At 50.3% G+C, this 26582-nt stretch overlaps 1 protein-coding gene and 1 long non-coding RNA gene across 9 annotated transcripts in view; one reads left to right on the plus strand and one right to left on the minus strand.

The window, feature by feature from the left end:
• Positions 5429 to 6689, plus strand: LOC110256284. Of its 2 annotated transcripts, none has more exons than XR_002337649.1 (2): positions 5429 to 5614; positions 6325 to 6689. It is a non-coding gene; the product is annotated as an uncharacterized LOC110256284 (long non-coding RNA). The 2 variants fall into 2 exon arrangements; XR_002337648.1 differs by having other exon boundaries at positions 5429 to 5550.
• PRDM15 (PR/SET domain 15) overlaps positions 20405 to 26582 on the minus strand; it is a 67207-nt gene continuing 61029 nt past the window's right edge. For 3 of the 7 annotated variants that reach the window (XM_021071017.1, XM_021071011.1, XM_021071012.1), the window contains 2 exons: positions 24385 to 24594; positions 20405 to 23280 (listed from right to left, as the gene is read on the minus strand). In XM_021071017.1, coding sequence (XP_020926676.1) covers positions 22801 to 23280; positions 24385 to 24594 — 690 coding nt within the window. In that variant the 3' untranslated portion in view covers positions 20405 to 22800. The remainder of the gene's footprint in view (positions 23281 to 24384; positions 24595 to 26582) is intronic. The other 4 variants (XM_021071013.1, XM_021071016.1, XM_021071015.1 and 1 more) reach the window with 3 other exon arrangements.

A 26582-nucleotide genomic window follows, 5' to 3' on the forward strand; every position in this document is an offset into this window, starting at 1 on the left:
ATAATGAGGACAGGATGGGGAGGCGAGAGGGGGTGTTTCAAAGACATCAACTGTATTTATGTGTGGTCACCAAAAGGGACAGGTTGGTCTTAGCCAGTGTATTGGAGCCTCAGACTTAGCTTTGTGTGTGTGTGTGTGTGTGTGTGTGTGTGTGTGTGTGTGTGTGCGCGCCCACACGCACGTGCACCTGGGGCATGTGGAGGTTCCCAGGCTAGGGGTTAAATCAGAGCTACAGCTGCCGGCCTACACCACAGCCACAGCCACAGCCACACAGGATCCGAGCTGCGTCTGCCACCTACACCACAGCTCACGGCAATGCCGGATCCTTATCCCACTGAGCAAGGCCAGGGATGGAACCCGCAACCTTGTGGTTCCTAGTTGGATTTGCGTCTGCTGTGCCATGACGGGAACCCGTCCTCAGACTTAGCTTTTATAGACCTTACTTTCCACTGGGCATATATAGTCTTGTTTTACAACCAGTAACTGACCCCCGTTCGCTCCCAGGGCTTCTCTTTGGTGAGCGCTCACACTTGGGGACACGACAGTGCATGTTCCAGGACCTCTTGGGAAGACCAGACAGCCTGGTCTTTCCCAGCCTGGTCCTTTCCCACATAATCTTGAAATCAAAATTTGATCTCTTGAGCCCGGAGTGGTTATTTCAAGCTTGTTTGTCATGAATGTAGCTAACATTTGAGCTAATATTGACAAAAATAATCAGAATCGAAAACATATAAAGATAACTTGAAATGTATAAACACAGTTGTTATTTTGGTGGGGGAGAATTGAACTGAGCAGAAAATGAGTCATTTGCACTGCCTCTGGCACCTCTCTCTCGACTCCCTGTAGAGTCTAGCGTCTCACCTACAGGAAGTTAAGCAGTATCAGTGACTAACAGTCCACACCAGTCTGGTAATAAAACACACCAATTTCATTTATTTAATCACCTGCTTGCTTCACTCGACAAATATTTATGGAGTGTCTGCTGCAGGCCCGGCGTTGGGCTCCCGGGCTGGGAAACCAGAGCCCACAGGGGCTTTGACAGCCAGCCCACAGCTGCAAGCAGATAGGGGGCAAATCCTGGCCAAGGCTGGGTGGATTGGCCCAGCTTGCTGCTCTGACTTCAGTGGGGTCCTCGTACCAGCCACTCAACCCACTCTGAGGGGCGGTTTTTTAATCTGTAAAAGGAAAACAAAGTCCCTTGCAAGAATTGTCAAGACAAGCTGAGTTCTAGACCCTCTAGGATTATGGGAGAGTGTTTATGTTAATGGTTTTTGGTCATTGGCCGGTAAGATTGACATTTCCAAGTATAAAAGTAACTTATGGTTAGAAACAGACCCATAGATATAAAGAACAAATGAGTGATTACCAGTGGGGAAAGGTGCAATATAGGACTAGGGGTTTAAGAGGTATATCCTATTATGTATAAAATAAGCCACAGGATACACTGTACAGCACAGGCAATACAGCCAATTTTTATGATAACTATAGAGTATAACCTTTCAAACTTGTACATCTGTAGCTTATATAATATTGTACATCGACTGTACTTCAATAAAATAAAATAAATCACTGAGTTTAGATGTTACAGTCCTAGAGTTCCCATTGTGGCTCGGTGGAAACGAATCTGACTGGTACCCATGAGGACGCAAGTTCCATCCCTGGCCTCGCTCAGTGGGTTAAGGATCTGGTGTTGCCATGAGCTGTGGTGTAGGTCACAGATGAAGCTCGGATCTGGCGTTGCTGTGGCGGCGGTGTAGGCCGGCAGCTGCAGCTCTAATTCGACCCCTAGCCTGGGAACCTCAGTATGCTGTGGGTGCGGCCTAAAAAGACAACAACAACAACAAAGTTACAGTTTCAATATTTTAGTGGTTATTTTAGCATTGTTTATTTTACAGTGTGAGAGGATAAACCTCTGCAGTTATACCTTGGCCATCCAAGAAAGCCCAAAGATAGTTTTTAGATGTAGAATATAAAATAGGTGACTCAAGAGTCTAAAGGAAATATTTATAGTCTTATTTTGTTGTGCAAGTATTTAATACAAATGCATAGCAAGTAATAGTGACAGACTAGGTGAAAAGATTTAAACACAGCAAATAATTTTGTTGAAATGATTTTAATCTTTTAAAAGGCACAAAGTATAAAGATCCATCATTTTTATTTTCATTTTTTGGCCATGCCCAAGGTATGCAGAAGTTGCCAGGCCAGGGATCAAGCTGGAGCCATAGCAGCAATGGAGCCATAGCAGTGACAACGCCAGGTCCTTAACCTCTAGGCCACTAGGCCCACCTCCAGATCCATCATTTTTAAACTGCAGATGTTTTGGCACTCGCGAGCTTTAAGAAAAACCTCAAAAGCTATCAAACCGTTTTACGTATGAGATTAAGCATATACAATTGAGATTTAAAGCTTTTAATGTTAGCTTTAAAATACAAGTCTTATCAGATTATGAAATAAGAACATGCATACTAGATTGAAATTTCCCTCTTAATAGCTGTAGCAAGTTTCTTAGTAAACAGAGAAACCTTATCTATAATTTTGCAAACATTCATATTCGGTGAAATGATTGAACCCCCTCCAGTGTCAATAATTTTTATAGCAATGAAAACTTTTAATCAAAGCATAGAGTTCCACTTTCAATATGTAGTTAGGTAAAAGTGGACCGATCTCAGTGCAAGTTTTGCATCTCGCATTTGGGAAGCGGCCGTCGTGAGGGTGGAAACGCGAGGGAGGCAGGCAGCGCAGACCGTGGGCGCCCCGCGCGGGCGCAGCGCCTAGCACACCGCCCGGGCTCCAGGCCCGGAGATTTTTTTCTGAGCTGAGCCCCAGGGCCTGACGCGGGGACAGCTGACCGGGAGCACCGGTGAGCAGGTGAGGGCAGCGGGGAGGGAGCCCCCCGGGTTGCCGCTGGCCCTTCTCCCTGAGAATTCCGAAGGCGCTTCTTCCCACCTCGCGCCCTCCGCCAGCGCATCCCAATAAACGGTCCCTCCGGCTGTGACCCGCTCCGGAGGGGATGTCCCCTTCTCCACGTTCCATTTAGCACCGCGCGCCGACCCTGCCAGCCGGCGAGGGGTCAGGAGCTGCCTCTGCGTCCCACCGCGGGGACCAGCCAATCCTGCCGGCCAAAGCCAAGGCAGGTGCGAGGACGCTCCCGGGGCAGGGTGCCAGCGCCGAGATCGCGGGTGAGTTTGCGGGTCACCGAAGTGGACCGCAGGCTGGCGTCGGGCTCCAAGGAGACACATGCGCGTGGCAGGTGCCAGCTGGTAAACAGTGCGGGTTGTTTACTATTTCTGGCATGCGGGTCTGCTCCCTGAGTTTAAACCTATCTTGTCCTTCTTAGGGTCCTCGGAGCAACGCGCCCCCGACACAGCGTCCTAGGCGACCGGCTACTTCGGTCCTTTGAGCCAAGCAGCGAATGAGCGTGTGTCCAGCGCCCAGAAGGAAGCCAGTGCCTCTAATAGCCTCCTGCTGGACGGCCCACAGGGAGGGGGGCAGTGGCTCCCCGGCCAAAATTCGGGGTCCTCTCCCCCAGCCCCTTTTCGCCCCAGCCCCCCACTTCCCGCCTCCTCCCCCCCTCTCCGCCCCTCTGTCCTCCCCAGCCTCCTGCCCTCTGGCAGCTCCTCCCCCCTTGGAAGGAGGCCTTTCTCTTCTGAACAGCAGCTCCTGCTGCAACTTGCATGGCTGTTTGAGACACCCCTGCGTGATCTGGACACTCTTTGCTAAAAGAACATGACTTGGTCACTGCTGCGATTCTGCCCTTTAATTCTGAAAAAGTGAGTTGGGAGAGGCTGCACCAGGAGAAAGATTCCTGGCAAGGATTTCCGCAGCCTCCCCGGGGGGGGGGGGAGATGGAAGGAGGAGAGGCTGACTCCCAGTTTCTAGCTTTTCTCGAGCAAATATGTCCTTTTTGCACCAGCCTCCCTTCTCAGAGATACTTCCTCCCACTGGAGTGGTCCCATATCTGTCCTCTCTGGGTGTCCTCGGGTGCAGTCATTCATGGGTCCAGGTCCTGGTGACACAGCACACAGAGGCTCAGGTGCCAGGGAGCAGTGCTAAGCAGGTACTTGTCGAGTCACACCTGCAATAGCGCTCTGCATGCTGGTCCTGAAGTGCTGGGCGCCTTAAAGCCTCAGATCTTTGGTCAAACATCCTGAGTGTTGGGTGAAGGTGTTCACAGATGAAATGAATATTAGAATCTGTAGACTGAATGAAGCAGGTTGCTCCCACCTGCATCAGGTGGGTGTCATGCAGTCCGCTGGAGGCCTGGAACATCGTAAGGGACAGGTCCTCCTGCCTGATGGCCTTCGAACAGAAACAGGATCTCCTTCTAGGTCTCAAGCCCACTGTTCTTCAGGCTAGAGTAAACCATCAGCTCTCCTGGCTCTCCAGCTGCCAATTCACCCTGCAGATCTGGGGGCTTGTTGGGTCCCAAATCGTGAATCCAGCCTCTACAATAAATCTCAATCAGTCGCTCTTTCCCTGTCTGTCTGTCGAGCTCTGGTTCTGGCTGGTGGCTGTGTGTCTCTGGAGACCCCTGACTAATACAGGGACTTAGAGGTTTCCTTTTACACTTTCACCCTCTTTGCTAAAGCCAGGTCAGTCTTTTTATTGGCAAAACTGGTAGATTCACTTTTGTTTTCTTTTTTGGCCGCCTCGCAGCATATGTATTTCTCAGCCAGGGGTCAGAGCCAGCTGCAGTTGGGACCTATACCTCCGATGTGGCAACTTCTGATCCTTTAACCCACTGTGCCCTGTCAGAGATGACATCTGTGTCCTGGCGCTGCAGAGATACCTCCAATTCTGCTGGGCCGCAGTGGGAGCTCCAGATTCACGTTTTTTGCAGACCATTTTGTGTTTTATATTCTGTGGATTTTTTTTTCTTTTTCCAGTCTTTTTAAGGCTGCACCTGCAGCATGCAGAAGTTTCTGGGCTACAGTCGAATCAGAGCTGCGGCTGCCGGCCTACACCACAGCCACAACAATGCCAGATCCTTTAACCCACTGAGCGAGTCCAGGGATCAAATCCACATCCTCACGGGTTCTTAACCCACTGAGCCGAAACGGGAACTCCTATATTTTGCTTTCTAAAAAGCCATTTCTAAGCCACTAGAATGAGGTTTAATACTACTCTTCAAGGTCAGTGGAATGAAGAGTCAGCGCGTAGGCTGCACTTGTCCAGACAGGTCCTCGGACCAAGAAGGGGAGAAGTCAGGAGCTCTCTTTTTGAAGCGGAACTAAATTGCATTAAAATGGTTGGAAAGCAAGGTCTGAAGGCCGAGCTCGCCTCCTGTTCTGCTCCGGGGTGTAGTGGGTCAGCTGCTCTGCTGCCGCTGTCCCCCACCCCTGGCCGGACCAGCTGCCTCTTGCCTCCACGCCCATCCCACGCCCCGCCCCCACCACCCCAGCCACGCCCACTCCCGAGCCACGCCCACCCCAGGGCCTGCGTCCCGCACGCATGTTGCTCTGCCGCTGGGTCTCTCCTATCGCTGCTCACTTCAGACCTCGCCAGCCAAGACTTCCCTCCCAGGATGTCTATTTGGAAAGGAATCCGTGGGTACGACTTCTCCCACACACCCCGGGGGCTTTGCCAAATTCCGAAAAGGGAGCCTCTCCGCAAGGTGAGCATCTGCCACCTGTGGGCCGAGCACAGGAACTGCAGCCGTGGCCGTTCGCGAATCAGCCCTACGGATGAGCCGGCCCTGCTCCCAGCCAGACGTCCAGAGCTCCATTGGCAGGTCCTTGTGGCGCAGCCGCTTTGTGCCAGGCACTGCTGTAGGCACAAGTGGCCGTGGTTTGGCTCGGGCCCCTGGTCTCTCGGTCTGAGTGGCAGCGGACAGCACGGTGGCGTTCAAGCTGCCCATGGTGTCCAGTCCAGCCTCACCACCTCCCAGCGGGCGGGTCACTGGGCTCTCTTGCCTCACCTTCTCCCTCTAGCCAGACTTCTCAGAATTGTGGGCATTAGGAGTTCCCTTGTGGCTCAGAGGGCTAAGGACCTGGCCTTGTTAGTGCTATGTGTCGCCACTGTGGCTGGGTTTGATCCCTGCCCAGGAACTTCCACATGGCCAGGTGTGGCCAAAAATAAAAAATAAAAAAAAATGAAAATAAAAAGGAATTGTGTGCATTAAATAGATGAGACGAATGTGTCCCCAGGACCGTGTCTCCATGACCTATATGCCAAGGCCAGTGTGAGTGTTGGCTCTGAGTGTCTCTCTTGGTTCAGGCTGGGCTGCTTTCATAGGCTTCCAGGGATGCAGTGAAAATCATTCTGCAGAAATGAAGGTTTTCATGCTTGCAGTAACCAAGTCTTGCTCTGACTTCTGATCCACAGGTATGGAAGATGACTGGACTAAAATGACACCTGCCTGTCCTGGCGGATGGGTCAGCCGCCGTTCCCGTGTACTTGCTTAGGGAGTCAAAGACAGCTGTAAAGCTGGCAGGAATGCAGATGAAAGCAACTTCCATTCATGTCATCTTCAAATTATTTTCAAACACACCTCTGCTTTATGACTGCTCATGTCATTTGTAATTTAAAGCTCAAACAAACGATGCATTATTTTATGCTCATTTTTAATTTGCAGAGAGAAAAGTCAGGATTTATAATTAAAGAATGTGGCTCAAATTCAAGGCCTGTTTAGTGGGAAGCAGAGAAAAGATCAAACATGTGACTGAAGAATACATGAAAAAAAAATTTCATCCTGGAACTACATTCCTTCCTAAGGTCTAAAGCATTTTCTTTACTCCATGCAAGTGTGTGTGTGTGTGTGTGTGTGTTCGAACCTGAGCCAGAGTCTCCCTACTCAGCTGCACCAGACACCCCCTTCCCTAGGACACTGCCAGCCAGATGTGCCCCCACATCCATTGCCCACCACAGAATGAAGACCCTACATTCTACGCTTGGCATTCGGGGCCTCTGGGGAAGGGACTGGTGACATTAGCCGTGGTCACACCCAGAGCACCTTCAGGACTGGCAGAGATTTGAGGAAAGTCTCCAACGTGAAGACAGAAAACAATTAGAAAAGGGGAACCCTAGACCCAAAGGAAAAAAAAAGGAGTTCCCGTCTTGGCACAGTGGAAATGAATCCGACTAGGAACCATGAGGTTGCAGGTTCAATCCCTGGCCTCACCCAGTGGGCTAAGGATCTGGTGTTGCCTTGAGCTGTGATGTAGGTTGCAGATGTGGCTCTGATCTGGTGTTGCTGTGGCTGTGGCGTAGGCCGGTGGCTACAGGTCTGATTAGACCCCTAGCTTGGGAACCTCCATGTGCCACAGGTGTAGCCCTAAAAAGACAAAAGACAAAGAAAAGGGGAACCCAGAAGAAACAGTTCCAAAATAATTCGGGGGGGGTAGGGAGGGGATGCTTAAAACAAGGAACCTGTTTCTAATACTCAGGGGACAAGGTAATGCAAATGCCAACACAGATGAGGGCACGGGAAAGAAAAACGACTAGAGAATCAGAAAGAACTCATCAATTAACACATCATCATCAAAACTAAAAAGTTTTAAAAGCCAAGGATTTTGTTTGTTTGTTTGGCTGCTCCTATGCCGTGGGAAGTTCCTGGGCAATCCTTAACCCACTGAGCCACCAGGGAACTCCCAAGGATTTCAACAAATGGCAAAGAGATAAGAAATTGAAGGGAAAGGTAGAGTAAGTCAACAAAAGAGGTCGACTGTGCAACACAGAGGAATTCCAGAAAGGCGGGAGAGAGGGCCGGGAGTTTGGAAGGTGGGGGATGGTCAGGAAGGAACCCAGGGCGTTTCTCGGACCAGTATGTGGCGGTAGATAACGTGGAAATTAGTAGGAGAATGAAACGGGGAGAAGGCGGCTGCGTGGCACCCTCACCTCCTCACCCCTCATCTCCCAGTCCGGTGGGGGCGCCCACCTCGAGACACCCCTGAATGGGATTTTACTTCTTTGGGGTCAATACCTAGGAAAGGAATTGCTCAGTTCTGGGGGGAGGTGTCTGCGTCATGTTAAAAGCTGCTGATCAACCCTTCTCCAAGGAAATGGAGCCACTGTGATCTCCTACCAATGCCACGTACACACACACACACACACACACACACACACACGTACATACACATATACATATATACATACATATATGTAGGTCTTTTAGCAATGTTAACAGACCTCATTTTTTAGACCAGATTTGGGTTCATAGAAAAATGACACAAAAGTAAGAATTCTCATAAACCCCTGTTCCCCTGCCCCCCCTCCCCGGCTTCCCCTATTGTCAACATCACTATTAATGCGGTACTTTGATACCATTTAAGAACCAGTACTGATAAGCTCGTCTTAAATAATCATTTAAAACTAACAGTTAAGGAAACTAATACCAACATTTAAAGTAACTACCCATTTAAAATAGATGAAGGAATTTTTTTTAAGCCTCCCACTTTCCCACATTCTGGGATCCCTTTTAAATAACTGTCACTTTCTGTGGGAATAATTGTTTTCTGCAACCAGCCCGTATCCATGTGCCAGCCAATGGCGAGCAGGAGGGGCAGAGGTGCGGGCATGGGGCGGGAGCCAGGCGCGCCTTAACTCCGCAAATATTGACAGGATGGCGCCCGGAGGAGGAGACGGCACGGAGGAGCTGCCAGCTTCCTAAGAGCCTGGCACAGCCTGGCCTTCGAGTTCAAGGAGAGACCCCTGCCTTTCATGCCAAAGGCTTCTAGAAGCTCTTCTGGGAGATGCTTTGAATCTATTGCACATAAACTACCCCGATTCTTTCCTCTGAGCTGGTGAGAAGACCCCTGTCGTGATCAATTACAAATCCCCACCAGGCGGCTATTTTCCTGGCTCACGCCCAGGTCCCCAGAGTACAACCAACTCAGCTCCTCTTGTCCAACTCTCTTCCCCCCACTCGGCCCTCTTATCACAGAAACCATAATTCAAGGGCCATGAGACACTCAGACCACAGCGCCTAACAGCTTGCACAGTGAACAAAAAGAAATCAAGAGACACATGAAAACCACCCGCTTCATCTAATTCGCGCTTTTAACTCTTCCATTTGCAAAACAAAGCAAAAGGCTTTGCAAAGTCAGGGCCACAATATTTGCATTACTTATTCAAAGGTAGTTTAGTATCAAAGATGTTTCATGTCCATAGTCTTGAATAAATATACATTCTGTTCCCCCAAAAACCCCAACTGTTTGAAGGGCTCTGTGGCCGGTTTTAAAACGGTGGATTCAAATAGCTTAATCCGCAGCCCCAGCGGGCCCACCTTTCCAGCGCGATCTCTTCAACCGCGTGCAGGTTGAGCTCCGTGCCCACCCCAGCGGCGCCGGCTTCCAACTGCCTTCTGGGCATTGACAGGGGAAGGCTGGACAGGAGGGGTCCTGCCAGCCGGCAGACGCTCTTGGGGCAACTCAAATGTCCAGGGAGAATGGAGCACCCCACACCTGCAAAAAGCTGCAGATGGCTTTGGTCAGAGGCAGGCAGAGGGAGAAATCGTTGTGGTTATGGAGTCCTTGCATTTTTCTACACGAAATTACTCAGCATCAAATCATGCACCAGGTGCAACAAACAAAATGCACCATTAAAAAACCACATTAGAAGGAAATTCAGAATATAAAGAGTCACATTGTTGTTTGGTTTTTTTTTTTTTTTTTCTTTTTCGGCTCTACCCACAGTATATGGAGATTCCCAGACCAGGGGTCGAATCCCAGCCACAGCTTCATCTGGATCTTTAACCTACTGTACCTACTGTACCGCCCGGGAATGAGCCGCCGCAGAAACAAGTCGCATCATTAACCCATTGAGAACCCCCTCAACTGATTTTTTTTTAAGATTAATTTTTTTTGCTCTCTCCAGGGATTCATCTTATGTTTTCTTTCCTCAGCTTTGGTAGAATCTGATGAATCAAATTATCACTACAGAGTTATCAAGTGGTATATCTCTTTGTATATAAATCTTAAAATCTCCATTAAATGATCTAATATGCCTGTAGAAAAAGCACAAAGAACTCTCACTTACATACATCCTCACCTGGCTGCCTAGAATTCTCTTTCCTCTTACTGGTAAAGCATTTGCTGCAATACCGATAAATACCTGCTCTAAAATTAAACAGAAACGCATTAGCAATGTGTGGTTTAATAAAAGAGTTTTTGAAAATATAATTCATGGAGTTCCCATCATGGCTCAGAGGAGACGAATCCGACTAGTATCCATGAGGACACAGGTTCGATCCCTGGGCTCGCTCAGTGGGTTAAAGTTTCAATGTTGCCTTGAGCTGTGGTATAGGTTGCAATGAGGCTTGGATCTGGTGTTGCTGTGGCTGTGGTGTAGGCCGGCAGCTACAGCTCTGATTCGACCCCTAGCCTGGGAACCTCCGTGTGCTGCAGGGGTGGTCCTGAAAAAGACAAAAAAAAAAAAAAAAAATTCTTATTTCAACTGACATTTCCTACAAGAAAAGGACCTCAAATTTTGAAAGCAGAAAGAGGGCAGTGGCAGATTTTCTTACGGAGCAGGACAGGCTAGCCATATATTGCCTGTTCTTGAATCGTGCTTCATGTGCAAACCTCCCGTTAATAAAAGGAGAAATCCAGGACATTCCAGTCCATTCTGATTCAATAGAGATATTTGGAACCCAAGCAGTGTGTGAGGACCTCAATCTGCCCCCATTGAGAACAAAACCAGGAATGTTCCCAAGAGTCAAAAAAGAAGATGCTAAATTCTTTTCCTGCTCTTGGACCTGGAGAGCCCAATATCACCACAAATCCTTACATAATCTGAAACTGCCCCAAATTTATCAACACAAAAATTTGTTGCTCACAGGTCCCCCAAATTTATGGTAAGATATAAAGACACATGCCTCTAAAGGTACCTTAGATTTTGAGTAAAATGTCTTTCCATATCTTTGTATCTAGAAAAAGTTTTTCCATAACATAAAGATGGCACGGAAGTTCTTCAGCTCGGATGAAGCTATGGACTAGATCAACTCCAAAAGCAAAAGCATCAGATGGCTGAAGAAAAAAAAAACCTATTATTTTAAAAGAATGCAAAACAATAATCATAGAAAAATATGCTATTCTCTTTTAAAACATCTTTTTATTTTTTATTTTATTTTATTTTATTTTATTTTATTTTATTTTATTTTATTTTATTTTATTTTATTTTTTTAGGGCTGCACCCACGGCATATGAAAGTTCCCAGGCTAGGGGTCAAATTGGAGCTACAGCTGCCAGCCTACCCCATAGCCACAGCCACGCAGAATTCTTAACCCACAGAGTGAAGCCAGAGACCAAACCCACATCCTCATGGATACTAGTTGGATTCGTTTCTGCTGTACCACAACAGGAACTCCTTTAAAAAGAATTTGAAACCTTTCAATACCTCCCATTTCTGACCTCCTGTTCTCCCCCGCTTCTTAACAATAAGCAGTGTGCTTTCTAAATCTTTCTTCAAAGAACTTCTGAATATAATTAACTTGAAAGAAGCACTTATAGGGACTCACTCGGTGTGTTTTCACATGGGCAGCTAGGAGGAAGTCAAGGCTGTGAATTTTGCGTTTGCCTGGATCCCAAGGTCGCTTGATGTCAGCATTAATTTTCACCACCTGAGGCTTCATGGTACAATCATGACACGATGTCACCGTGTTGCCAATTCAGTCCAACTCTAAAACAGTTTCGTGAAGACCTACTAAACGGCAATGATCAATTGAGGATTTGTCTGCCCATCTGTCCTGAAGAGTGGTATGTCCTATGCACACAGGCAACCCTTAACTTCGGATGCAAAAGGAAATGCCCATTTAAAGCATGTGACTGTGATTCAAAAACCTTCCAGACTTTATGCTTCGAACATCCTAATGGAATCCAACCACAGGAAAAAAAAAAAAAAAAAAAGTTTGGCAAGAATATTTCATTTGCTACCAGAAAATAGCAACCGACTCACTGTCGTCTGGAACCTATTGTTTCACGAGATCAAAAACTTGTATTTTGGGCAAACATTCCTGGACAAGAAGGACAAGCCAGAACTTTTTCCCGAGGGTGTGTCTAAGCACACACTGAGCTGGTGCCCGCTGGCTCCCCTGGCCCCCACCCTAAAGACATGTCCTTGTAGCTTATAAAGAGTGTTCCTTGAACTGGGTCAGGTGATAAAGGCATTGGCAAGGCATTCTAAAAGTGAAAGAAAGATTATTATCTGAAGCGACATTTACAGGGGAGAACTCTCTTTACACCCACGTAAAACCACAAAGCACACACACACAGTGTGGTATAATTCCAGCTATGGGTCCTGAAAGCGTCACTTCCCATCTAACTGTGATGGGACAGAACTGCAATGGTCCCTGCGAGTACTTTCAAAGAACGAGAAAGAAGGAGGAAAAGCGTGCAGCCTAGGGGCACCCCAGCCCTCAGTACGTACAAGCCCAGTTTAATAGGTAGAGTTTGTAAATACAGCCAGATTTGATGTAACCACAATGCTCTGGATGATGGAGAAATTCAAAAGTTAGACTCCCCTGGAAAACCGAAATACTGATCATCAAAGAAATTCAGTTCAAAGTTTAGATGGACTATCGTGCGGGAGAGAAAATAAAAGCACAGAAATGCACCCTTTTTGTATGAGAACAAGAAGTGGGAGTTCCCATGGTGGCACAACAAGATCAGTGGCCTCTCTGCAGCACTAGGATGCAGGTTTGATCCCCCATCCAGTGCCATGGTTAAAATATCCGGTGTGGTCACAGGTGCAGCGTAGGGTACAACAGTGGCTCAGATCTGATCCCTGGCTTGGGAACTCCATAAGATGCAGGACAGCCAAAAAAGAAAGAAAGCAAGAAAAAGAACAAGAAATGAAGTTCAGGCTGCACACACACACCCGTACTGTTTATGTACATGAACGAATAGAACCTAACGGGAGCACTAGGTAATTTTCTGCTTAGCTCTATCATAATTTTTTTAAATTAAGAAGCATGTAGGGACAGTGTTTTTGAGCAATATTCTTTTTTTTTTTTTTTTGTCTTTTGTCTTTTTAGGGCTGCACCCGAGGTATATGGAGTTTCCCGGGCTAGGGGTCTAATCAGAGCTGTAGCTGCCAGCCTACACCACAGCTACAGCAACGAGGGATCCGAGCCACATCTTCGACCTACACCACAGCTCACAGCAATGCCAGAGCCTTAACCCACTGAGCGACCCCTAGGGATGAAACCTGCATCCTCACGGATACGAATCAGGTTCATTAACCACTGAGCCATGACGGGAACTTCCTGAGCAATATTCTTCGTGCGGGATCTTTCCAAGGCTATTATCTGTGTGTAATGGTCACATGTTCAGATTCTTTCTTTAGGCACAAGAAAGTGGTTCAGACTCATCACTGTTTCACCACTCCCAGGAAAGTGGGGAATTTTAGAAGATTATTATCTTGGGGATGTTCTTTGAATTTTATAACTAAAGACAGAACAGTGAACAAACTCTGGAAACTCTATGTACTTCAGTCAAGTTTAATTGAAGTGAAGTGATTCGGAGCTAAGTCCTGTCTACAAGCACAGGACTTGCGTCAGGAAGACCCCTAACCAGAACACAGAAAAAGACTTTCCAGTTCACAAGCAATACCTGGAAACCTTGAAGTTTCAAGGGAAAGACCGAGAGGAGAAAATGTCCTGAGAAAAGGCTGAAGGAGGAGTTCCCATTGTGGCTTAGAGGTAATGAACCGGACTGGTAGCCATGAGGATGAGCGTTCGATCCCTGGCCCTGCTCAGTGCCTTAAGGATCCGGCGTGGCCCTGAGCTGTGGTGTAGGTCGCAGACGCCGCTGTGATCTGGCGTTGCTGTGGCTGTGGTGTAGACCAGCAGCGGCAGCTCTGATTCCACCCCTAGCCTGGGAACAGGTGCGGCCCTAAAAAAAAAGAAGGAAGAAAAAAAGAAAAGGCTGACGGCCTAGGGCAGCTTAAGGAGCTGGTTCTTGGGTTCAAGAAGGGCAACGTGATCAGGCGAGAGGTTACAGTCAGCTCTTTTGATCTTTATCGCCACGAGGAGAAGAGGGACCCCTCGATTATCCGGCGCAGGGATGTCTGGGGACAGGCACGGTTACTTTATGATGCAACATTTCCCTTCCTCTTGCCTTACTCACTAGAAAACCCATCCTGTCTGCGGGAGCTCAGCCGTGTTTCTGTTCTGGGTTGGAAAGAATGGTGCCAGGGGGCAGCTCGGGGCTATAACCCTTGAGTTGGTCCCACGTAGAGGGAAGAGACGCTCCCTGCGCTGTGAGTCACTGGGGCCCGCGATGAGCTGTTTACCGAGCAGGAGTTCTCACAGCCACTTGCACGGCAGCCTGCAGGGGACCGTGAGCTTCGGAGTCAGAAGTCTCACTGTGGCTGGTGAATAATCCGCTCAAATATTTAGGCTCTGACGCCGCTGACAGGTGTGGGGCGGGAGGTAATTACAGGCCGGGTGGGAAGGGTGGCCGAGGGGGCCGCGGGGGACACAGACTCAGGTGCCAGGAAAATCACTTGTTTGTTGTTGCCTTTTCCATTAAAAAGGAAAAAGAAAAAGTCTTTTTTTGGTTGCTTTTTTTTTAATCTCTATACTATTTGGTGCCATCTTCAGATGCTGCCTATTCGTGGAACATTCTGGCAAATCCTAGTGCAATGCTCTTAGGACCTTGGTGTGGGCCAAGCTTTCCTTTTTTTTTTTTTTTAATCTTTGCTTTATTTTTATTTTTATTTTTTAGGGCTGCACCTGAGGCGCATGGAGGTTCCCAGGCTAGGGGTCGAATCAGAGCTGCAGCTGCCAGCCTACACCACAGCCACAGCAACGCCAGATCTGAGACACATCTGCGACTTACACCACAGGTCACGGCAACGCCAGATCCTTAACCCACGGAGTGAGGCCAGGGATCGGACCCCTGTCCTCATGGATACTAGTCAGGGTCATTTCCGCTGAGCCACGAGGGGACCTCACCAAGCTTTTCTCAAAAGGAATTGTTTGGCCTGAGCAGGGGCCCAGCAGCTTCTCAACATTCGCAGTTTCTCCAAAAGTACTGACACTATTCTAAATAAAAGAGAAGCCCAGCTCTACATGCTTGGACTTACAGAGCCATTAAGACCAAGTTTTCTGGAGTTCCCATCGTGGCGCAGAGGAAACAAATCCGACTACAAACCACAAGGTTGTGGGTTCGATTCCTAGCCTTGCTCCATGGGTTAAGGATCCAGTGTTGCCGTGAGCTGTGGTGTAGGTTGCAGACGTGGCTCGGATCCTGCATTGCTGTGGCTCTGGTGTAGGCCGGCAGCTACAGCTCCGATTAGATCCCTAGCCTGGGAACCTCCACGTGGCGCAGGTGCGGCCCTAAAATGACAAAAAAGACAAAAAAAAAAAAAAGTTTTCTCATGACATTTCCCTGGCAATGAGGTCCACCCTTTGGTGGAGAGACCCCATGTCATGACACAATGAGATGACCGCTGTCCGGGGGGGCCCCTGGGGGGACTCGCTGAGTGACGGTGGAGCCCCGTTTGAGCAGAGTCGGGATGCCAGACTGTTACGCTTCTTGCCCAAAACTGATGTGTGGGGGGTTTAATTACAACCCCTAATAGTCTAGTTGCTTCAGATCGTACGAGTCTTTCGCCTTTTAAACACAGCTCCTCTCGGCTGCACGCACACACACGGAATGATGCTCGCATGATGTACACAACGCGGAAAGATCAGCTCTCAGTTTGTAAAGAACTGGAAAATCAAAGTCCACCTACCAAAAGATAACCACCTACAGCGAAAGGTCCTTCGCTCAGTTTGCTCAGAAACGAAGGACACAGGCAGGGCGCTGATTTCACGATGGCATTTATTAGCCAGTTTCATTGTCCTGTTGTTCCGTTCAAGTCTCCAACCATTACACCGAGGATTCTAGACAGTTAAGTAAGGTTGAGGGGGATGTCTGAGCAGCCCAGGAAATAGGATTTGTTGTTTTTTCTTTTTATGGCTACACCCACGGCATACGGAAGTTCTGGGCTAGGGGTTGAATCAGAGCTGCAGCTGCTGGTCTACGCCACAGCCACAGCCACACCGGATCTGAGACACACCTGCTAACTGTGGCATGGCTTGTGTCAAAGCCAGATCCTTAACCCACGGAGTGAGGCCAGGGATCAAACCCATATCCTCACTGGGACAACATTTGGTCCTCAACCCACCGGGCCACAATGGGAACTCTGGGAATATGAATTTTGAAAACCAAATAGGATACACTAATACTCCACCAGCTTCTAGGTGTTTGTTTGTTTTTGTCTTTTTGCCTTTCTAGGGCCGCACCCGCAGCATATGGAGGTTCCCAGGCTAGGGGTCTAATTGGAGCCGTAGCCGCCAGTCAAAGCCACAGCCACAGCAACGTCAGATACAGCAACACCAGATCCCAGCCGTGTCTGAGACCTACACCACAGCTCATGGCCACGCCAGATCCTTAACCCACTGAGAAAGGCCAGGGATTGAACCCGCAACCTCATAGGCTCCTAGTGGGATTCATTAACCCCTGAGCCACGACGGGAACTCCCAGGTTCTAGGTTTGAACACTGATGAGTACCTCAGGGTCTGCAAAGCTTACTACAGTTTTAGGCATGAGACTTATAGGATTGTGTCAAATGAGTGTCTTTTTTTTTTTTTTTTAACTGCCATTTCCAGTATGTGATCATTTAATATCAAAGCACTTGTTATAAAGAAAGAATCAGGAATTCCCGTCGTGGCGCAGTGGAAATGAATCCGACTAGGAACATGAGGTTGCAGGTTCGATCCCTGGCCTCGCTCAGTGGGTTAAGGATCCAGCATTGCTGTGGCTGTGGTGTAGGCTGGCAGATGTAGCTCTGATTTGACCCCTATCCTGGAAACCTCCATATGCTGTGGGTGTGGCCGTTAAAAAAAAAAGCATAAAAAAAAAAAGAATCACTTTCTACTGAACAGTCACCTGCCATTCATTATTAAGAATGAAGAATCCAAAGATTTAATCGTATTTTACTATTTGCTAACAAGGGGCAAAAATCATAACAAAGTTGAAGACTTAAATAATAACCTTACCACTATGATTGACTCATTGGAAATTAGGATTCCAAGTTTCACAAGCTAAAGCCACCTGGATACAATAAAATCTGGTGGGTTTGTTTGTGTGTTTGGTGCTTCAAAGTTTTGGTGCCAAAGGGAGTATCTTTTCCTTCATCACTTAAGAAGAACGCTTGTCAATTAATCTCTAACTGCAGGAGCTCCCATTGTGGCCTAGCGGAAACGAATCTGACTAGGAACCATGAGGTTGTGGGTTCGATCCCTGGCCTCGCTCTGTGGGTTAAGGATCTGGCGTGGCCATGAGCTGTGGTGTAGGTCGCAGATGCGGCTCGGATCTGTGTGGCTGTGGCTGTGGTGTAGGCCGGCAGCTACAGCTCCGATGGGACCCCTAGCCTGCGAACCTCCATATGCCACGGGTGCGGCCCTAAAAAGGCAAAAGACAAAATGAATAAATAAATAAATTGAAAAAAATCTCTAACTGAGATCAGGTTTACTACGGGGGCGGGGGGTGGTCAGGGCAAGGGTGACCTGAGGAGGACGGCACAGCCCCCTCGCTTCTGGAGCTTCCAGACCATCAGAAAGAGCAGAAGAACGAATTCTACCACGTACATCTGTACAGCGTACCGGCTGTAGCTGCCACCTGGTGATGCTCAGATGGTCATGCAAGCAGGAAGGGGGGGTGCTCCTGGAGGATTCTGGAGGCTTCTCTTTGGAAGTGGTGTTGGAGCTGAGATCTGAAGGACAAGCAGCATGAGCCAAGTGAAAGGCAGCCAGCAGGGCCCTGGGTGTGCGGAGACGCTGAGCAGGCAGGGGGTGCAGGAAGCACCTCACGGCCGGAGAAAGGATAGGGCTGTGCCCACAGAACCCGTAGAGTCTGCTGGAGGAGGCTGGCCTTGGTCTCGGTGACACACAGAAGGACATTTTTACAGGGGCCGTGTGAGCCAGGCTGTAGAGGGCAGACGCTGGGGACAAGTGGAAGGAGGGCAGCCCCTGAGGGGTTGTCAGCTGGAAACTTGAGGGGGGGCGGTCGCGGAGATGGCGAGACCTGGGCAGATGCCAACGTTTGAGGCTGTCACGTGAGATGGCCCTGGTTTTCCTGCCTGCGTGAGGGACGGACAGTAGGGCTGTCGGCTGTGAGTGGGGACAGTCGGGGGGCACCAGGTTTGGAGCCAGGGCTCGTGACTCCCAGGGTCGGACTGTGAGCTTGGTGGTCCTTGGAGACGTCAGGGGACCTTCACTGGGACAGCAGCGCACGAATGGCACAGCATCCGCCCGGACTGTGGCCACCCCCGCCCCTGCCATCCCTGCAGAAAAGCAGCTGCCGCGGCCTTCAGATTCCTAGAGCAGTTCCTGCAACCCAGGGTCAGTTCCCTCTCTTTCCTTTGTGACCTTGCTACCCTGTTTTGTGGCTAAAGCTCAGAAGACAGACACTCTGGAGCTGAGGCCCAAGCTCAGATGGTCGTGCAAGGGGGTGACACACCAGCATTTGTTTTGTTATTGTTTTGGGGTTGGGGTTGTTTGGGGGGGGTGTTTTTGTTGGATTCATTTATTACTGTCATGATAATTTTTACTCCAAAAATGTTGAGTACCAAATTAAAACATTGTGGGTGCTTTTTTTGTTTTTGTTTTTTCAGGGCTGCACCAAAGCACAGGGAAATTACTGGGCTAGGGATAAAATTGAAGTCATAGCTACCAGCCTACACCACAGCCACAGGCACACCAGACCCGAGCCACATCTGCAACCTATGCTGCCGCTTGTGGCAACGCCTGACCCTTAACCCACTGAGCGAGGCCAGGGATCGAACCGCATCGTCCTAGACGTTAGTTGGGTTATAGACCTGCTAAGCGTTAACGGGAACTCCCGAGGATGTCTGGCCAGGCTGGCTCCCTCGGATTTGTTTCCCACACTGGTGCAGGGATGCAGAAGGCCCTCGGCTCACAGTCTGTCAGATGTCACGGGAATGTCATCTTGCCGAGTCGAGAACTTGCTGCCACCCGCTGGCCTCTGAGACGACACTGACGTGCCTGAGACAAGGGTCCCGGGGTTCATACCCTGAGAGGATTGGAACACTCCAGCTGTTTCCTAACTTTAAAATCGCTACTCCTGGAGTTCTCTTCATGGCTTAGCGGTTAATGAACTCAACTAGCATCCATGAGGACGCGGGATCGATCCCTGGCCTTGCTCAGTGGGTTAAGGATCCTGCATGGCCGTGAGCTGTGGTGTAGGTCGCAGGTGCAGCTCGGATCTGGCGTTGCTGTGGCTGTGGTGGAGGCCAGCAGCTGTAGCTCCGATGAGACCCCTAGCCTGAGAACCTCTATATGCCGCAGGAGTGGCCCTAAAATAGAAAAGAAAAAAAAATCGTTGTTCGTAACAAATCCAAACGTATCATTTAATACCTGACCAATAAAATTAGGGATCTTTCCAGGCCACCGGCCCAACGAAAGGCCTCACTTGTGAAGCTCTCCCCTCCCCGGCTACATGGCTGTTTCGTGTCCATTCCGCCCAGCTGAGCTCTGCCAGACATGCTACATCCACCTGCTTCATTGCTTTAAAAAAGAAAAGAAAAGAAAAAAAAAAAAAGGGCTGTGAAAGGTTCTGATAGCTCAACATCTCATTTATTTTGTTTGGGTCATTTGAAATAATGCAAACATTTCACAGGGTCCGGACTGCAGCAGGAATTGCGACCGTCCTCAAAATACACGTGTGTCCACTGCGTGGAACAGGGGGTCTGAGCAGAGGACCGGCAACTGCAAAATGCAGATCACGGCAGGTTTTATTTGTCGTTACGCAGACGGATGGGACATGGAATACACAGGACTTCTCGGTCTTGACGCCTTTCCAAAATCTGACAGGAGCGTCGCGGACACCGCCCTGGGCTGGAAGCCACAAGCCCTGGCACTGCAACTGCGTGAGCTGCGTGCATTGGCCTCCCGGGCCTGGAACCCTCCAAGGCGGCTTCCTGTGGGCCCCGGTGGGTACCCACTTGAGGGCCTGACCCCCTCTTCACCAGGGGGACACGCCACCCACACCAGGCGGGGAACCTGGGGGCCAGCTCTGCAAGGCTCACACCATCGTGTGGCACAGAAAGACACACCTTTACAGATTCATGGGCCAAACGCACGTTTCTTCTGTTGATTAATTTGGAATAACCCAGAGGGATTCACAGAGCTCAGGAGCCACAGCGGCTCCATTTAGTTTCCCCCATGGCTACAGCCATGCACCTGCCGTTAGTTAAAAAAATTAAGTCCTTTGCATCAGTAAACAGTGGTAAATGTAGAACCACCTATATAGTTGATAACTCTTTTGGCCGAGAAGGACTTTTTTGCTTTATTCTCCAGTTTCTCATATGCAAACGCACAGCCACGGATTGAAGACGGCAGAAATCAATTTTCCCGCAGAAAGTGACCCTATTAAGGCCAAGTATTTCTACAGATCACTCAGGAGTAAATTTGATTTTTATTTAGAGTTCTCATTTATCACAACAAGAAGAATTATTACGCATCTGTGTATTTAAATAAACAGTGGTAGTAGTCTCGGGCCCACGACCTAAGTTAGGCCCTTTAAAAACATCTGATGCATCCTTGCTCTAGGCACAAAAACAACGTCTTTTAAAAAAATAAAACTGTGATTTCAAAGGCCTTTACTTCACAGGGAAGAGGAAGAGAAGATAAATGCTAGCGGGTGTTGAAGCAAGTCTGGATTTTTCACTTGGTCGTCTGTCCTTCATATTCTATGAATGCAAAAGGGACCTCCCAGGGATTTTTAAAAAAACACCCTAGGAACCCTGGAGCTCTTGAGGATCCCACGGAGACCTGGTCTACTCCCATCTGGAGAAGGAGACGATGCTTAGAAAAGTATCACCCCGGCCCAAGTTCATTGGACGAACCCATTACGTATAAAGCAGTTAATTATATACATAAATAACATAAAAATAATTATCATAAATTAAAAGGCAAACAATCCCCCACCATCAGGTCAACCAAGAGGCGGGAGCTGGGCGTGCCGGGGAGCTGCGTGTGGACAGCGGACTCGGAGGCCCCCTCACGTGCTGCGTGGCTGCACCTGTCAAGCCCTCTCCTCGCGACCCTCCTCTTGGGAACAGAGCCAGGGGCTGAGAACGTCGCGTGTGGCGGGACAGAGCGTCCGCAGCCCGGCTGGTCGCCTCGTTTCTCCACTGCTGGCTCGTGACCAAGGCGCTCTCCCAGATCCCACGGGATCGGGGACAAGGAGCCATCAGGACCGCGCACGGCAAGTGTTCCAGTTCATTCTGGACGGCGCTCAAGGGCCAGGAGAGGGCACATCACGCGTCCCGCCACGCCTCTTGCTGTGCCCCGGGCGGGGCGGCGGGAGGCCCGGCTGCTGATGGCCCCCTCGATGGCCCTGAGCTCCCGCCCCTCTGAAACAGGTGCCCACGTGTGAGGCGCGTGTCCCCAGGGGGCAGAGGTGCCATCGATCAGCACCAGCAGGCGGCCGCTCACGCGGGACACTGCAGCTGCTGCCAGCCCACAACCTCGTCCGCTTTCTTTACTGCTTGGCAGGAAACAGCCCTGTCTTCGTGGTTCAGAAAAGCCTCAACTTCCCGCTGTAAAGAGCCCAGCTCGGTCAACACGTTCATAGAACACTGGTCTTGAAACACATCAACCTTTGGAATTAAAAGTTTAAACACAAAGAGGACATGAATTTCTTCCCTGTTCTTCCGTGCAGGGGATTCTGGCTGAGCCTCAGCCATAATAAATATATTTGGATGGCAGAGAATCCTGAGACAGCTGCAAGAAGCCTCCAGAAGGGGCAGCGTGAGGCTGGCGCCGTGCACGTAACTGTCCCCAGCACTGGGGCAGCTGTGTAAAGCTGGACGTGGACCCACAGTCCTACAGTGCAAACGACTTCCGTGTGTGACAAGAAAGCAAAGGACGGCGTGGCCTCGCCAGAGTCTCAAGTACACACTATATGCGGGAGATAAAGTTCTTTTTAAAAGAAAAAACCATACCGAAAATTGATGCACAAATGCTATTACGAAGACGCCCTGGTCAGTGACCTCCCGGGCCCCTGGCCACACTGACCCCTAAGGCAGGAGGAGGGCATGGCCACACAGGGCACCTTCCCACCAGGTTTTGGCCCAGGCTGGTCGGCAGAGCGAATCTGATGCAACTCAAATTTCCAAGAGGAAAAAGGGAGTTCGAAATGCGGTGCAGGGGGCTCAGAATCCAACTACAGCAGCTCGGGTCTCAGTGGAGGTGCGGGTTCGATCCCCGCCCAGTGCAGCGGGTTAAAAGGATCCGGCGTCGCTGCAGCTGCAGCTCGGATTCAACCCCTGGCTGGGGAACAGCTCTACGCTGTGGGTGTGGCCCTACAATAAAAAATAAAAAACCAAAATAAAACAAAGAGGAAAAAAGCTACTTGAACTTGTGTCTGCTGTTTGCAGAAAAGTCCGGGAGCAGGAGGAAACTGTTCTCATGCAGCACGTGCTACGCTGGACCACAGGAGCTGCGCGCTAGAGGAAGAAAACAAGCCAACCTCCTACCTCCCCGACAACACATTCTTAGGATGCGGCTTCTCTGCGTTTCACTGTCCCCAACCCTGTGTCCATCCATCCAGGTTCTGGGAGGGAAGCCTGGGGATGGCTGGCCTGCCGGCGGTCACTTCTGGAGCTAAGTGACAGACCGTGACGGCTGCTGGGGGATCGGGAGGTAACTCGGCAAAAGCTAAGCCGACCTCCCCACCCTCTGCAGTGCACGTGGTTTTTGCTCGCTATCTAGCAAACAAACCTCAACAATAAAGCAAAACGAACCAACCACCTGTCTGGAGCGCTCTCCCAGCCTCCCCGCAACGCGTCTCAGTAGCTGTACATCTGCGGCTGCTGCTCGGCCGGGCCCTGGGGCTGCGGGGCCTGGGGCGGGGGCGCCTGCGGCTGCGGGGGCGGAAGGACGTCCGTCTGGGGCACTGCCCGCCAGGTGAGCGGGTGCTGCTCGCCCAGCTGGCTCCCCAGGGGCGTGATGGAGTTGACCAGCGTGGTCAGGTTGATGAAGTGGGCCACCGACTGCGGGTTGGAGGCTTCCGGCTGCGGGTGGATCTGGAGGTCGTTCTGGCGGTTGTGCAACATGGCCGAGCCACTGACGGTGTCAAAGGTCACGGTCAGGATGGAGTTGTCCAGCTGCAGCTGGCGCTCCGGGGTGGTCAGGTGCCCGACGGCCACCGGCTGCAGATTGGTAAACTGAGTCCCCGCCGTGGTGGTGATGGGGGTGACGGTGATGTTGGTGAGGCCCACCGAGCTGGATGGCGCGGTCACATTGGGGTCGCCCAGCGTCACCACCACCTGCAAGAGTCACACGCAACGCGGCCCAGTTAGTTTCTGCAGCACTGAGAACAGAGGAGGCTTCCGGGGCTGCCCTTTGGGACGCAGGCTGGGTCGTGGTGCTGGCAGGGCCAGGGCAGGCCCAAAGGAAGGAGGTACAACCCCCTCCGGGGAAAGATGAAACCAAGCTGATTCGTCCCGGAAAAAGAATTCTGGTGAAAAAGAGATGCAAGACACAGCTATAATTGTGGAGGCCACCAGCCCATCCGTTGGAACTGAGAAAACAATTCCGGGGGCTGGAATAATAGAGAAAAGTAACTAACAAGGAGAAAAACAGCACAACCTTCATGCCTTTTGGGCTTCTATAAAGAGCTGCTGGAAAGTGAGAATCGCACTTTAAGGCTAAGAAGGGCGTTCCCGTCGTGGCACGCAGAAATGAATCCGACTAGGAACCATGAGATTGTGGGTTCGAGCCCTGGCCTCGCTCAGTGGGTTAAGGATCTGGCGTTGCCGTGAGCTGTGGTGCAGGTCGCAGGTGCAGCTCAGATCCTGCGTTGCTGTGGCTGTGGTGTAGGCCAGCAGCTGCAGCTCCGATTGACCCCTAGCCTGGGAACCTCCACATGTTGCTAGGGTGGCCTTAAAAAAAAAAAAGAAAAAAAAACAAAAAAAAACCTAAGAAGGGCCTTGAATAAATGCGCAGTCCCAAGAGTTAATAAATGAGAAAGAAAGCATCACTCCTGCCCTTGGAGATGGAGGAAAGGCCAGAGAGACACAGGACCCCTGATGGTCAAGAGAGCTGGGCTCAGATACAGCTGGGGGGCGCCGGGGCCTCCGGCCCCAGCGGGGAAGGTCAGCAAAGGCTCCGTGAAGGGCAGCGGACTGGCTGGCCATGTGCGCCAGCACCCAGGGCCGGGTGGGGGCTCCCTGACCAGCCAGCACACTCAGCCCTCGTCCCCACCCCCAAACTAGATGCATCCCTTCTCCCATTCGGGGGGCTGACCGTCCTTAACATGCTAGACCCTCGTGCTGTGCTTCCTGGGTCTGAACGGGGAGATGGGATGAGTGCTAGAGCAGCCGGGGTCCCAGCCCCTGCGCCCGGGCCCCCAGCCAGCCGGGTCCAGCCACCTGCTGGATGCTCTGCACGGCGGAGTCGGTCTCGTCCCCCACGCCGCCCGGGAACGGGGCCTCCTTCTCCGAGAACTCGCTGAAGCTGGCGTCCTCGGCGCCCGCGGCCCCCGCCTCCTCCTCCGGCTTCTGCTTCCTCTTGTGGGTTCTCCTGGCGCCTTTCGCGTGCTTCCCTTCGGCTAAATCCTCCTGCTCCAGGCTCAGTTCAGGCTGCAGGAAAAGAAGGTTTGACGACACTGGGGTCAGTGGGTCGTGCGCCCGCGGCGGCCAGTGCATCGCAGAGCTGCCCCGACCGCTCGTCTTCTATCCTGCACGTCTAAGGACTGGGGCGAGTTCCTGTTGGTTTCAGTTGCTTTTATGTTTTTCCTTAAGGGAAAAAATTAGATATAAGTCATATTTTTAAAAAAAATGTTGTCTTTTTAGGGCCAAACCTGCCCTAAATATGGAGGTTCCCAGGCTAGGGGTCTAATTGGAGCTGCAACTGCTGGCCTACACCACAGCCATAGCAACGTGGGATCCGAGCCGTATCTGTGACCTACACTACAGCTCACAACAATGCCAGATCCTTAACCCACTGAGTGAGGCCAGGGATCGAACCCGCAACCTCATGGATCCTAGTCAGGTTCATTACCACTGAGCCACAGTGGGAACTCCCACAAGTCATACTTTAAAAAGCTGCATTTTGTGTTGAAATAGAAATATCTCTGAAAACAAATTTTTTGAACCATAGTTTCAACTCTGTCGAGCTCAGCCTGAAGCTGAAAATGCCTTCGCATCAGGGCTCTTGTCACCAGGCTGAAACAAATGCACTGTGGACACAGCCTCGGGTCAAAATGAGTCTGACCACGAGAACTGTATGGTCATCTTTCTTGGGGACAGCAGTAGGGCCCACTGGTAACAGCGACCCCAGCCAGGGGACCGACACAACTTGCTCTGAGCAGCTGAGACAGCCTGTCTTCCGACTCACAGCTGGGATCGCTCAGCACTGCAGAGGTCACCAGGCAGTGGAGGCCAGCAGGGCTTTCCACCCTGGTCTGCCACCCTCCTCCTGGTCCTCTGGTGCCATCCCAGGAGACGAGGTCCCACCCGGTGGCAGAGAGACCCTCAGGAGGCCTGCCAGGGTAGGGCCACTGAGAGGCTGCCCTGTTAGGGTGGACAGGGTCATGGGTGTTGGAGCTGCTGAGGGGGCCCAGGTGCTCAGCACAACCCAGCAGCTGAGCCCTGCGCCCAAAGTGCTATTTCAAAACACAGAGGTATAGACACAATTTAAAAATAACCGAGGGAGCTCCCATTATGGCACAGTGGAAACAAACCCAACTAGTATCCACGAGGACGTGGGTCTGATCCTGGCCTTGCTCAGTGGGTTGGGGATCTGGCATTGCCATGAGCTGTGGTGTAGGTTGCAGAGGTAGCTCAGATCCCATGTTGCTGCGGCTGTGGTGTAGGTCGGCAGCTGTAGCTCCGATTCGACACTTAGCCTGGGAACTTCCATGTGCCACTAGCGTGGCCCTAAAAAGCAAACAATAATAATAAAAAAAATACTGACAGCATGACATCTTCTCTTTAATATGAAGATTTTAGATAAAGATATTGGTTAAAAATTCCTTTAGAAAAGTAAGTTCACTTAATACATGTAAAGTTGTTCTGCTTATAACAACCTCATCATGCTACATTTTTTGGAAACCACCTGCGATGGTTAGTTTTAAGTGTCAGCGTGGCTGAGCTGGGGTGCCCAGCTGTGAGATCAAACGCTGTCATCTAGATGCAACTATGAAGGGCTTTTTCAGGCGCGGTGAATGTTTAAAGCAGTGGATGCTGAGGAAAGCATCGTCTGTAACATGGGTGGGCCTTGTCTAATCAGGTGAAGGCCTTGAGAGAAAAGACTGAAGTTCCCGGAGGAGGAGTGGACTTGGGCTGCAATACCCACTCCTCCTGGGTCTAAAGCCTCCCACCTGCCCTACAGATTCTCACTCGCCAGCTCCAGAGCCCTGCAGGCCCATTCCTTAAAATAAATGTCTCTAATTCTCTCTCTGTGTTCTCTCAGCTATTTTCTCGGGGGGAACTCTGACTAATAAACCATCTCTTCTCCAAAAGAGATGGTGAGCATTCAGAAAACTGAAATTCTAGAAACTTTTACAGAAACGGAAAGGCTCTTGGGGTGACGACCAACCAATAAAACAGAGAGGTAAACCAGTGCG

Source organism: Sus scrofa, chromosome 13 (assembly GCF_000003025.6).
Source record: "Sus scrofa isolate TJ Tabasco breed Duroc chromosome 13, Sscrofa11.1, whole genome shotgun sequence".
Taxonomy (NCBI): domain Eukaryota; kingdom Metazoa; phylum Chordata; class Mammalia; order Artiodactyla; family Suidae; genus Sus; species Sus scrofa.